Source organism: Eublepharis macularius, chromosome 6 (genome assembly GCF_028583425.1).
Source record: "Eublepharis macularius isolate TG4126 chromosome 6, MPM_Emac_v1.0, whole genome shotgun sequence".
NCBI lineage: Eukaryota > Metazoa > Chordata > Lepidosauria > Squamata > Eublepharidae > Eublepharis > Eublepharis macularius.
This window is the reverse complement of record NC_072795.1, coordinates 125,719,540-125,731,591: the sequence shown is the minus strand read 5'-3', so window position 1 is coordinate 125,731,591 and position 12,052 is coordinate 125,719,540. Positions and strand designations below refer to the sequence as shown.

Sequence of the window (12,052 nt, the reverse complement as noted above, 5' to 3'; positions counted from 1 at the left end):
ACACTTGTTGAAAATATCGGGCCAATTCATTCTTTAGCTTCTCACAAAAGTGCGATTACTCAAGTATACCAGTAGAGGGGAGGATTCCCTGCCTAAGATCATGTGGCTTGCTTCCACAGGCAAAGGAGAAATCACCTTGGAAGTGTAGCTACACTATTCTTCTGGGAGTGCCCTTTAAAGATCGCTTGGGGGTCAGCTGTCTTGAGCTGAAAGGAAGGAGAATGGGGTGGGGGGTTATGATTGTTCTATGGGAGTACATATGTATAAAGGAATGAAGAGGGTGCTTAGAGCTGAACTCTTGAATTCATTTAAACAAACTCTGCTTTTGCTGCTGCCATTCTGCACCCATGTGCCTGCTTCAAGGGCCTGATTGAAGCAGCCGTATGTATGCTCAGAGCTCAAGGGTGCAGTTCTACGGCTCTTTCCCTTCTCTTACCTCCTTGTGATGCTTTGCTCGTCTAGCAGTGGTCTTTAGGTGGGCCATGAAGCCCCACTAATTGGGTTATGAGCATCTACTTTTGTTTTGCTTTCTGGAGGAGCCTGCTGCTCCAAGCAGAGAGAGCAAGGGTGCTGTACTTCCTGACTCTTTCTGTGTGCAATTGGAGAGAAACAGCAAGACAGTTCAGTAGTGGAAAGGATTCTTCCATGGCTCTACCCATTGTATTTCTTACTATGCCATGCTACCTGGCACTCAGCTTTTTGGCTCAGCTGCCTGCTGTCCAGACTTTGACACTAGCCTCCTCCTTGCTGTCATGTGCTTGCAGCTTAGCTAGTCCCATGCTGCCACTAAGGAGTTAAAGGTGGGCTCTGAGGCTGGAAAAGTGGAAGACCACAGTTGCAGATGACTGCATTCAATACGTAGCCATTCTAAAGCAGTGGAATCCCTTTTAGATGTGTCTAGTTCCTTCTCTTCATCCTTAGACCTGAATGTAGCTTCCCTGGGCTATCATATGTACAGGTTACTTGACAATTTCAGCAGCCGCTTTATTACTCTTATCTGTTATTCAGTTTCCAAGCGAACATCAGAGGTTTCCTGGAAGTGATAGCACCGATATGGAAACTCTTGAAAGATACCAATGTGATTTCTGGAAAAGTGAAGTGCTTGTAAAGCGTTAAGTCACAATATCACACCCATTATTTTTAGAAAGTCAGTATTTGATCTGCATATTTAAATAAAAATACATAAAAGGGTACCTATTAGGGTTTTCTGGTGTATTTTACCCATTCTGAACATTAGGCACTTACAAAGCAGTACAGAGCAGCAGTGTTTTTAAAAGACCTTGCACTGGGGAAAGGAGTTGCAGTTGGCGGAAGAGATCCACAGGAGCCAGACCCAGATCACGTTACAATTTATACAAGCTGTAAGAAGACAAATTGTAATAGCACTTTAAGTGGGCACTTTGGGAAAGCACTTGGGAGGCCAAAGTTCCTTTCTGGATCTCTTAACGATTATTGAATTGAGTTGGGTGGCTGAAGGTCTTGTGTAAACTTTATTTCTTCCACATTCTGGCACTGTTCTAAGAGCTACTGCTGATCATCTCGTAACCCATCATCTCAGCTTTTACAAATGGAATTATTATTAAAGTTAGATCTCAGTTTTTCTCTATGTTGACTCCTAAGTCAGGCTTACTCCAAGCACTGAGGTGCCTGAGTAGAGGGTACAGAAAATTGTAGAGGACAAAGTTTTCTAGTTAACCAATGCTTGATACTACAAGGACTAGGGATGGGAAGGATCCCTTCCCCGTCTTAAGACACATAAATTAAACCCTCCTGCGTTTGGTAAACCCTTTACATCTGCTATCCCCCCTAGAAAATAAGCTGTGCCCTGCTAGATCAGACTAGTGGGCCATCTAATCCAACATGCTGCTTTACACAGTGACCAGCCTGTTGCCCTGAGGGCCAACAAACGGCCCAGGAGCTGAGGCCTTCCCTGCTGAGGCCTCCTAGTCAGGTTTACTGCCTCTGACTAGGGAGGCTCCTTTTCCTCAGCGTGGCTAGTAGCCACCAATAGACCTCTCTTTCCTCCATGACCCCCCTTTAAACTTTTCGTAACGACCACGCGGTGAATTCCGCACTTCAGTTTCTGGTTGAAGAAGTATTTCCGTCCTTTTGTTTGTCCTGAAAAAGTGTCGGGGGGGGGAGGCGAGGCCCACCTCGCTTTGTGGTTGTGGGCCACAAATTGTGCTGTGGGCGTGCAGGCGCGCCTTTTCAAACCCCTATCCTCGATTTACACGGCCCCGCGAGGAGCTCGAGACCGCCCCCCATTCGCCCAGCCAGGCGGTGGAGAAGAGGCTTCGCCGGCCAGCCTCGGCAGCCGGCAAGGCCCGTCCCCGCCAGCCTGCCGCCGCCATGGCGCTTGGCGGGCCAGGAGGCCGGGCCTTGCTCGCCTGCTGCTGCTGCTGCTGCTTCGCGCTGCTCGCCTCTTCCCTGACGGAGCGAGGCGAGCGGCCGCTGGTTCCTGAGGCGAAGGGGCAGTGCGAGGCGGGCGGCCCGTTCGGCGGGCGCTGCGGCGGCCCTGAAGAGGCCGCGGCGGTGGACGGCGCAGCGCCGGGCCTTTGGGTGGCGGCGGCGGCGGCCTCCTCCTCGGCGCCTTCGTTCCGCGGGCCCGGCAACGACGACTCGCGCAGCAACCGGGAGCTGCCCATCCTGCTGTGGTGGAGCGGCAGCCTCTTCCCTCACTTCCCCGGCCCGACGGAGCGCATCGAGTGCCCGCGCGGCTCCTGCCTGGCCACCACGGACCGGCGCGTGCGGCTGCACCGGAGGACGCGGGCCCTGCTCTTCTACGGCACCGACTTCCGAGCCTACGAGGCTCCCTTGCCGCGCCTGGCCCACCAGACCTGGGCCTTGTTCCACGAAGAGTCGCCCATGAACAACTACCTCCTCTCCCACCGGCCCGGCATCGGCCTCTTCAACCACACGGCCACCTTCCGCAGGGAGTCCGACTACCCCCTCAGCCTCCAGTGGCTGCCGGACTTGGCTTACCTGCGCAGGAGGCCGGCGCTGAGCCTCGCCCAGAAGGAGGGCGAGCGCAGGCGGGGCCTGGCCCCCGTCCTCTACATGCAGTCCCATTGCGACGTCCCCTCGGACCGGGACAGATACGTGTGGGAACTGATGAAGTACATCCAGGTAGGGTTGCCTGTGACCCCAGGTGAGGCCAGGTGGGCAGCCGCGTCAGATGAAACAGGGTGGGAAGAGCCCAGTAGCACCTTAGGGACCGTCAGGGTTAGGGTTGCCAGCTCCAAGTTGGGAAATTCCTGGAGATCTGAGGGGTGAAACCTGGAGAAAGTGGGGTTTGGGGAGGAAAGGACCTTGGCATGGCATAATTCTATAGAGTCCGCCCCCCAAAGTAGCCATTTTCGCCAGGTGAACTGATCTCTGTGGCCTGGAGACCAGTTGTCATTCCGGGAGATCTCCAGCCACTACCTGGAGGCTGGCAACCCTAGTTGAAATCGATGCAGTCAGTAGGAGGATACATCTAATAAGCAACGTGATAGGAGTGAGATTGCAGAAATTTGAAAGAAAGGCTTTGTCTGAACAAAGCTGTACTGTAAGGAAGTGATCTCCAAGAGTCTCAGTCTACACAAGATATCTTAAGAGTCTCTGTACACGTTACTAAGTACCTAGGGAGGTACCTAGGAACGCTCAAGCTCAGGATTGCAAGTGTCCTCAATTCACCTGCAGGCTGTTCCCACTCAATGCACCTGAATGCTGCTTTCACTGATTTCCCTTTATATGACTGCGTCTGCAAATGATTTGGAAGGGCAAAGCACCAATTCAGCTCTGTTTTTGCTGCAAGAACAAGTGCTGTAGGATCCTTTGAATTGCGGTTTGCATTTCTTTAAGGTGTGAAAAAAAGTCCAAATCTGCATTTCAATGAATGGTTGTAGGGGAAACTGTGATACTTAGCAGTTGAGGAGGAACTGATATGAAATTCACAGGAAGCAAATTGAAGTGAGACTGTGCAAGTGAGTGCATAGAAAACTGGAGGGGGGACATGTGAAATGAGGTTCATTTGAGCCTAGGTACTTTAGTACTTTAGTAACATATAGAGAGTAACATGAGTAGAGAGTAACATGAGGATGCTCAAGTGAATGATCTTACACTTGCTCTATTGTGGATACGCATACACTGCTAGGGAGACAGAGTACACTTGGAGAGCCACTGGAGAACCCGTTTGGTGTAGTGGTTAAGAGTGTGGGACTCTAATCTGGAGAGCCGGGTTTGATTCCTCACTCCTCTGAAGCCAGCTGGGTGACTGTCCTAGTCACAGTTCTCTGGAGCTCTCTCAGCCCCACCCACCTCGCGGGGTGTTTTGTTGTGGGGATGATAATAACATACTTTGTAAACCGCTGTGAGTGGGCATTAAGTTGTCCTGAAGGGCAGTATATAAATCGAATGTTGTTGTTAATTATTATTATGTAAGACCACACAGAAAGTAACTCACTTGCATATCCCCTGTAAGATACCTTGTATAGAGAGACTCAAAGAGATGCATCAGTAAAAAGAGAGAGAGACCATAACCTTGACTATTATGTGCTACTATTTACTATCTGTTGCTTCAAGTATGATCCTCCTGGTCAGTTCTATGTTGTTTAATGTATCAGTCTTAGAATTGCTTATACTCTGTTTCAGCATTTCTTCATGGGATTTCTGCTGTTTTTAAATCTGCAAATTTGCATGTATATATCCTATTACATTGTTTATTGAAATGCCCTTGAAATAGACTGTACTATATCACACCATGTAATCCATCTTGAGTCAATGAGAAAGATGGACTATAAGTAATGTAGATAAATAAATAAATATTAAACAATGCAGAACATGGCACTAGATCAATATAAATGTAGTAGGTTTTCCTGGGCTAGTCTGTTACGATGTAGCCACCATTTCTTTATAAAAATGTCTTCCTGAGCAATTCTACAGAATTTACAGAATTACAGAGTTAGTAAATGGCAGGAGCATTTCTTACCAGGAACTAGTGTTGTTACAGGGAGGGGAATGTCTTTTTATGACATTCACTTTGTTAGGTATAGCCATTGGTTCCTCTGAATTAATATTAAGAGCTCTCAAGTCAGAACCAATTTGTGGTAATCCCTCTTGGGGTTTTCAAGGTAAAAGATGAGCAGAGGTTTGCCATTGCCTTTGCAAACCTAGTCTTCCTGGGTGATCTCCCATCCAAATGCTAACCATGGCAAACCCTGCTTAGCTGCCAAGATCTGACTACTCTGGACTATTCAGGCTGCTCAATTCCTCTTGGTTTGTTTTAACAGAGGGATTTCTCATTTTGTTTCTCTTTGAAGAGAAATCAAGGCACACTTTTGCAACTTCTGCTCTTGCAGTTGTCTTATGTTACACACACCATGGGGTGGTGCTCTAATAGGAGGACAGGAAAAAATGAGACCAAATTCATGAAAAGAGGAAAAGATGTTGGATTCAAGGAGAAACTGGGTAAAGAGGAATTAGGAAAATTTTATTTTAACAACCCTACTAGTAGATAGTTTCAAGTAAGTACTAGTGATGTTAGTCTATAACAAACTTTGTAAACTGCTCTGAGTGGATGTTAAGTTGTCCTGAAGGGCGGTATATAAATTGAATGTTTTAAAAAAAGTCGTAGTGGTAGTCTATAAGATTCCGTGTAGGTGTCTGCAGCTGAGATGGTGACAGAGGAGGTGGTGCGGGGCCTGGAGAAAGGCCTGCTGTCACAGTGCTGGTGAGCATGGTGGAAAGGACGGCAGCATTGCTGGACACAGTAGTCTAAATATCTGGGACAAAATACTTGTACTATGGATATAGTGAATTTACTTGGTTTTAGATGTTTTTTTATTGTGGCACGTAACAGATTTCTTGGGAAATAAAGCATTTGTGATGAGAAACAGAAATAGAACATACCAGACTGTTTCAAATTTTCTGCTCCTGAGAAAGTTGTTGGCGAGATGATCTCATTCTTAGAAACATATTCAGAATGGTGCAGGGCAAGTGATGGAACAAAAGCTAACAATTTTGGAATTATTGCTATTTCAGGTGGACTCTTACGGTGGGTGCCTGAACAACCGAGAGTTTCCTAATATGAGGCTGAGTGACACATCTACAGCAACCACTGAAGATTCTGAATTCATGACTCTCATCTCCAAATACAAGTTTCACCTGGCCATGGAAAATGCCATATGCCCCGACTATATGACAGAGAAACTTTGGCGGCCAATGCATGTTGGAGCTGTCCCTGTATATCGAGGCTCTCCATCAGTACAAGACTGGATGCCCAATGATCATTCCATAATTCTCATTGACGACTTTGAGAGTCCCAAAGAATTAGCAGAATATCTCGACTTCCTGGACAGGAACCCAGACGAGTACATGAAATACCTAGAATATAAGGGTCGAGGTGGCATTACAAACCAGTTCTTACTGGAGAACATGGAGAAACGTGAATGGGGAGTTAATGACATGACTATGCCTAATTACCTGAATGGATTTGAATGTTTTGTCTGTGACAGGGAAAATGCCAGACTTACAGCAGAGAGGGAACATAAGAGGACTCGTGGGAAAGTACCAGCTCCTGAACCCCATATTGCCCAGTTCACGCACATGGGATGTCCTCCACCAGCGCCTGGATACGGAAACATTGAAGACATTCCTGCTGGAGACAGGTACTGGAGTTTATGTGGCATCTCCGGTTGTCGCTACGTTTTACAACTGTAGCTCATCCCATAGATATTAAAGTTGTTAAACTTGAAATAGACAACGTAGCCAAAACCTACAACCCTATGACCGTGTCGCTAATGCAAGTACAGTATATAGTACAAGCTCAAGGACTGGAAACTTGAGCGTTCTGCTGAGTAAGCTGTCCTATAAAGCCATTCCTGATGTAATTATAAATTGCACGTCTGTGTCTTCTGCATCTGTCACCATGTGCAATTTGGGAGGTAATAATACCGGCCGTCTTCACATGGTTGATATTAGATTTATTGCATGGTAATGTGTGTGTGAAGCTACTTGAACATTCAAAAATACAAATACAAATACCAAATATTATTGTATCAAGGATAGTTTTATAGTTCAGCTTTTTGCAATGTACAGCTTTAAAACAGCACTGGTCTAAGAGTCCTACTTAGTTTCAGATGTCCATAGAGAGAAAGTTGGTATATGTGATGTTGGCATAAAAAGTATGAGTTCAAACTGGAAATTTCTGATTCAGATCTCTGCTCAGAAGAAACAGGAGGAAAACATTAAAAGGTGCCATAAAATTCTGGTTTTATTTTCAGAAGCACATTTTAAAGTTTGCCGCTCTTTTTCATAGTTGATTTCCTCTTTGCCATTCTATTCCCAGATACACGTTTTTTGTCCCTACATAAAGACACCTTTGTATGGTTTTCTCCTGCTGCTTCTGTGGATTAATGCAGTTCACACTTTTTGATCAAACCTTGGCTCTGCCATGAACTCGCTAGCAAGCTGCTCAGCATCCTGCCGCTGCAATATTAAAATATTGGGATGATAGTAAATGGCTTGTCTTACAGGATTGTTGTAAGTGAAAGGTTTTGAGTATTCCTGTGGTGAGTTGCCTGCTTGTGACATACCTGTTGTTATGGTGGATGAGAGGGGGAGGATCCACATGTCCCACCCAACCTCTGTTCTGTCCGTGTCATCAGAGGATGAGTCATGCAGGGTTTTCTCCCACTGCCTCAGTTGTCTTCCCAACAAGTGCAGTACCTTCTCCTGTAAAAGGTTCTGCTTTCACCACTGTTCTCCTGTTTCTGTACATCTTACCTGTATAGCTTATACTGAATCAGACCATTGGTTCATCAAGGTCAGTATTGTCTACTCCAGTATTGACTGGCAGGGGCTGTCCAAGAGTCTCAGGCGGAGGTCTTTCATACCACCCACTGCCTGACCATTTTTAACTGAAGATGCTGAGGATTGAACTTGGGACTTTCTGCATGCAAAACAGATGGCCCACCACTGAGTCACAGCCCCAAATAATGGAGGCTTCAGGAAGAAGTGGCCAGGGGTTGCCTCTTTCTGTGATAACTCCAAAGATCCAGTGGAGGAGGTACTGTTGAATGTCAGATGTGTCTGTGTACCAGTAGTTCTGCCTCAGTGAGTGCCACACTGCCTTTTCTCTTTCTCTGCAATGTTGTTCCCAAGGCAGAGAAGTTTTATGCGTGTGACTGCCTTGCTTTTTTATAGTAACCATCTGATGTTCACTGGCCAAAAAATTGAATGATCAGAGGCAAGCGCATTTAACTAATGTTAAGCTGTTCTTGTGCTTTTGTGTATAAGGATAGTTATCAAGCCCCTGTAGTCTTTTCAGATTGTTTGATTTACTACTTTTCAGTCCTAAGGTCCAAAGCATTAAAAAAAAGTTGCAGACAACCGTACTGGCCCAGACAAAATTCAGAAGAAGAAATCAAATCCACGTAATAGCTTTTTGTTAGGTTGAACCAAAATTACACAAAACGTTGTGCCAGCTTTTGGATTCATCAGAACCTTTTGTCAGGCAGCTGTTACAAAAATTAAAAAGTTAAGGAGGAAAAAGACAGATTCTCATGCCAGCTGTGGTGGAGTTAAATGCTGACAGGTACATAGGTTGGTCCAGTTGCTGAATGTGTTGCATTCCAGCCCTTCCATCATGGGAGGAAGAAATAGACAATGGAGGCACCTTTTGATTGGAACAATGAAAACCAGCAAGATCCAGTATTTTAAAAAGATAGTATTAACTCCCCCCCCCACCCCCCGTTTCCCAATTCCCCATATAGTAGTCTGATGATGTTCTTAACAGATCTCAAGTCTCAGTCATTATAGAGCTTGAAACATGGGTCCTTGCTCCTTGTTTGAAATGTTTTATTTTATTTATATATTTTGGATATTTATACCTGCTATTCTCTCCTACGTTGAAGCAAAGCGGATTCCAATATCTCCTTCGCCTTTATTCTGTATTCACGGGTTTCCATAGCTATAAAAAAATCTTTTGGGCACTGCAAACTTGGCTTAATAAATTATTAACATATTGGCTGAACTTATTGTCCTTCTTCCAGCAATGAGCAATCCACAGCCCCTGTATAAAAGATTAAATCCTCCAAATCAGCATTATTTTTAATGGCAACAGCCTACTCCTGTAAGCACTAAGCGTAAAAACAAATTGCTAGTAATAAACCCCCTGAAAGGACATCCTGGAGTTTATGATGTCTTAACTTTTCATGTGTTGTTGCAATGTCTGTTTTTCTTTCTTTACTAATGTTTTTTTGTCTGCTGTTTAAACCCCATGCCAGATAGTATGGTCTGAAAAGAGTATTTGTTTGGGTTTTTTTTTAATTTGTGGGCAAGAGTAGTAACATAGTATGAAGCAATTAAACTGGTAAAATCCCAAATAGCTGTCAGCAGCAGAGGGGGGCGGTGGGGTTAAAGAAACTACACTGGATTTTGCTCAGTATAAAGAGCATTTAGGTATAGCTGTAGTTTGTATTATGTTCCCACAGTACTCTGGCTGTCTTTCCAGATTGCAAGTGCAGGGAGGCAGAGGATGAAAGGGGGCTCTGCTCGTTCCTGTCTAAGACCCTTTTATTTTGTTATGGTTTGCAGCACCCATTTTCTTCTCTGTGTTTCAGGTGGAAAGAGATGTGGCTGCAGGATTACTGGCAGAGCCTTGATCAAGGTGAAGCCCTCTCAGCGATGATCCATCACAACGAGTCGCATCAGGGGAGATTTTGGGATTATATGCACAAAATCTTCATGAAGAGAACCCAGAAAAATTGACTGTACCTACACACAGTTTTTTTAGTGTTACATATGGGGCAAGGAGAACCAAAATAACTCAAATGAACTTTGTGTGTGTATAGAATTCTGCCTGTGGGGGATACTTTTTTCAAGGCCCCCATGAGAATTCATTTGGGCATGGCATCACTCAGTGATGCTTTTCAAGGAACAGGCCTCTTTCCTCATGACCAAAGAAAAGTATTGTGGCTACTAATTCTGGATTAGCCCAGACAGTATTAAAGTTTGTGCCAGGAAGTGAATGACAAGAATTTGCACTGACATGCCCTTCAATGGATTAGGGTTTTTTAAAAGATTTTTTTCTATACCACAATATGCATTTCTGTCTGCAAAATTCATTATGTGACCTTTTTTTTGTAAATATCATACAAGTTCAATTTTATGCACTTTGTATGTTAAGAGCTGTTCTAACTATTTTTATCATAACTATTTGTACTTTTCTAGCAAGGGGACTCAGTAATCTTTGTATAGACAGCTGTTCAGTAAGAAGCATCATGCATTTCCACTGGCCCCAAGCATGTTCTGACAATCTGGATTTATTTTCTGTCCCTAGATGGTTCAGAATACCAAGGCAGGGCCAGTATGAGTTACATAATGTAGAGTCAAGCCGTTGGGGCACAGTGTATTGCTCTGCAGAGCTACCTGCTCATCTGAGGCTTGAGAAGGTAGCTCTGGAAGGCAGCATGGTCTAGTGATTAGTGTCAGACTAGGCTCTGGGAGACCCAGGTTCTAATCCCCTCTCTGCCATGGAAGCTTGCTGGGTGATGTTTGGTCAGTCACTCTCAGCCTAACCTACCTTACAGGGTTGTTATGAGGATAAAATAGTGGAGAGAATTATGTACTTCCACTTTGGGTCCCCATTGGGTAGAAATGGGGGAGTATAAATTAAGTAAATAAATAAATACTCTGCCCTAATGACATCAGAACGTGCCCTAGAAACGGTTGCCCCATTTTAAAGCTGAGATCCTGTAAATCCATATTTTGCAACGGCAGCTTATGTGCAAAACTTTGCCCATTTCAAGGTAAGCAATGGAGTTTGTTTTTATTGACCTTAAATATCAGAATATCAGTTTGATTGTTAAAATGGGTGAGATTGGGGTGAGAGGCCAAAGATGGTCTAGTGAAAAAAGGTTTCGAGGTACATTCAGGTGATAAAGTGAGAAAAGGTTGAAACAAATTCTTTGTTGTTCTCAATACTTTGCCGTGGTCTTACATTTTAACTTTGCAAATGGTTTTAAGCATCTGATGTAGAAGCTGGTCACAGAAGGAAAAGAAATACCATGCAGGGTTTAAATCGTCATTTAATAGGTAGTGGAGATCTCATAAACTGTTTTGCTGGATTATTATTGGTACATGAGGGGTGGGAGAACAAGTGCAGAGTTACAGTGGGCTTAGGTATAATCTGTTTAGTTCCAGAGAAAGTCACTGGTACTTTGTGCTATAGTATCAGTGTCGTTGGCCTAATAATAAAAAATCTTTCAAGTTGCACAGAGTTCTTGCTCAGGCAGAAAGCTTGACCAATCTGACCTTAGAATTGCAGGGGACCAAAAAAAAGCCATCTAGTTTAACCTCTTTCTGCAAGGCAGGATCATCTGCTACGCGCCCTCCACTGAAGACCCTACTCCAGGATGTACCACTGGCAGAAAGCATGTGCCTGCAGAAGAGGCAGCACATAAGGCAGGGCACAGGAAAAAGCAAAAACCCCTTGGCTCACTAGCCAGAAAGATTTTGGGGATCTTTCTGAATGGTGAAGCAGTGGCTACCAGCCACACCCCCTTCCCCTCAAGTTTACTTATGTCCAGGACTTTTTTTTCTGGGAAAAGAGGTGGTGGAACTCAGTGGGTTGCCCTAGGAGAAAATGGTCACATGGCTGGTGGCCCCTCCCCCTGATCTCCAGACAGAGGGGAGTTTAGATTGCCCTCCGCGCCGCTAATCTCCCCTCTGTCTGGAGATCAGGGGGCGGGGCCACCAGCCATGTGACCATTTTCAAGAGGTTCCGGAACTCCGTTCCACTGCGTTCCTGCTGAAAAAAAGCCCTGCTTATGTCTAAATTCCAAGAAGCCAAACACTTCCCCTCAGTTTTCTAGCCTCCTCCATCAAATGTTCTGTCTGAAGAAGAGCTTTGTATCTTCTGTAAGTATATCGCTAGACCAGTAATAGTTCAACAATAGGTGCAATCTAAAACATCTTCTCTAAAAAAATTATGACTCATTCCTGCAACTACTTGGGCACATAATATCCTGTATTCAGAATCCACATGGGTGATCTTGTATGCCTACGTACG

At 44.9% G+C, this 12,052-nt stretch overlaps 1 protein-coding gene across 1 annotated transcript; it reads left to right on the top strand.

Annotated features, from left to right (window-relative positions):
• The first annotated feature begins 1,247 nt into the window (after window positions 1-1,247).
• FUT11 (fucosyltransferase 11) lies at window positions 1,248-11,617 on the top strand. Its single transcript, XM_054982134.1, has 3 exons — window positions 1,248-3,126; window positions 6,022-6,647; window positions 9,603-11,617. Exons 1-3 carry the CDS (start codon window positions 2,350-2,352, stop codon window positions 9,748-9,750), a joined length of 1,551 nt encoding a protein of 516 aa, XP_054838109.1. The 5' UTR covers window positions 1,248-2,349; the 3' UTR covers window positions 9,751-11,617.
• Window positions 11,618-12,052: the final 435 nt, after the last annotated feature.

Coding starts and splice junctions, on each gene's coding strand:
- FUT11 (XM_054982134.1), top strand. CDS start 2,350: ATGGCGCTTGGCGGGCCAGGAGGCCGGGCCTTGCTCGCCTGCTGCTGC. Junction 3,127..6,021: donor AACTGATGAAGTACATCCAG/GTAGGGTTGCCT, acceptor TTGCTATTTCAG/GTGGACTCTTACGGTGGGTG. Junction 6,648..9,602: donor GACATTCCTGCTGGAGACAG/GTACTGGAGTTT, acceptor TCTGTGTTTCAG/GTGGAAAGAGATGTGGCTGC.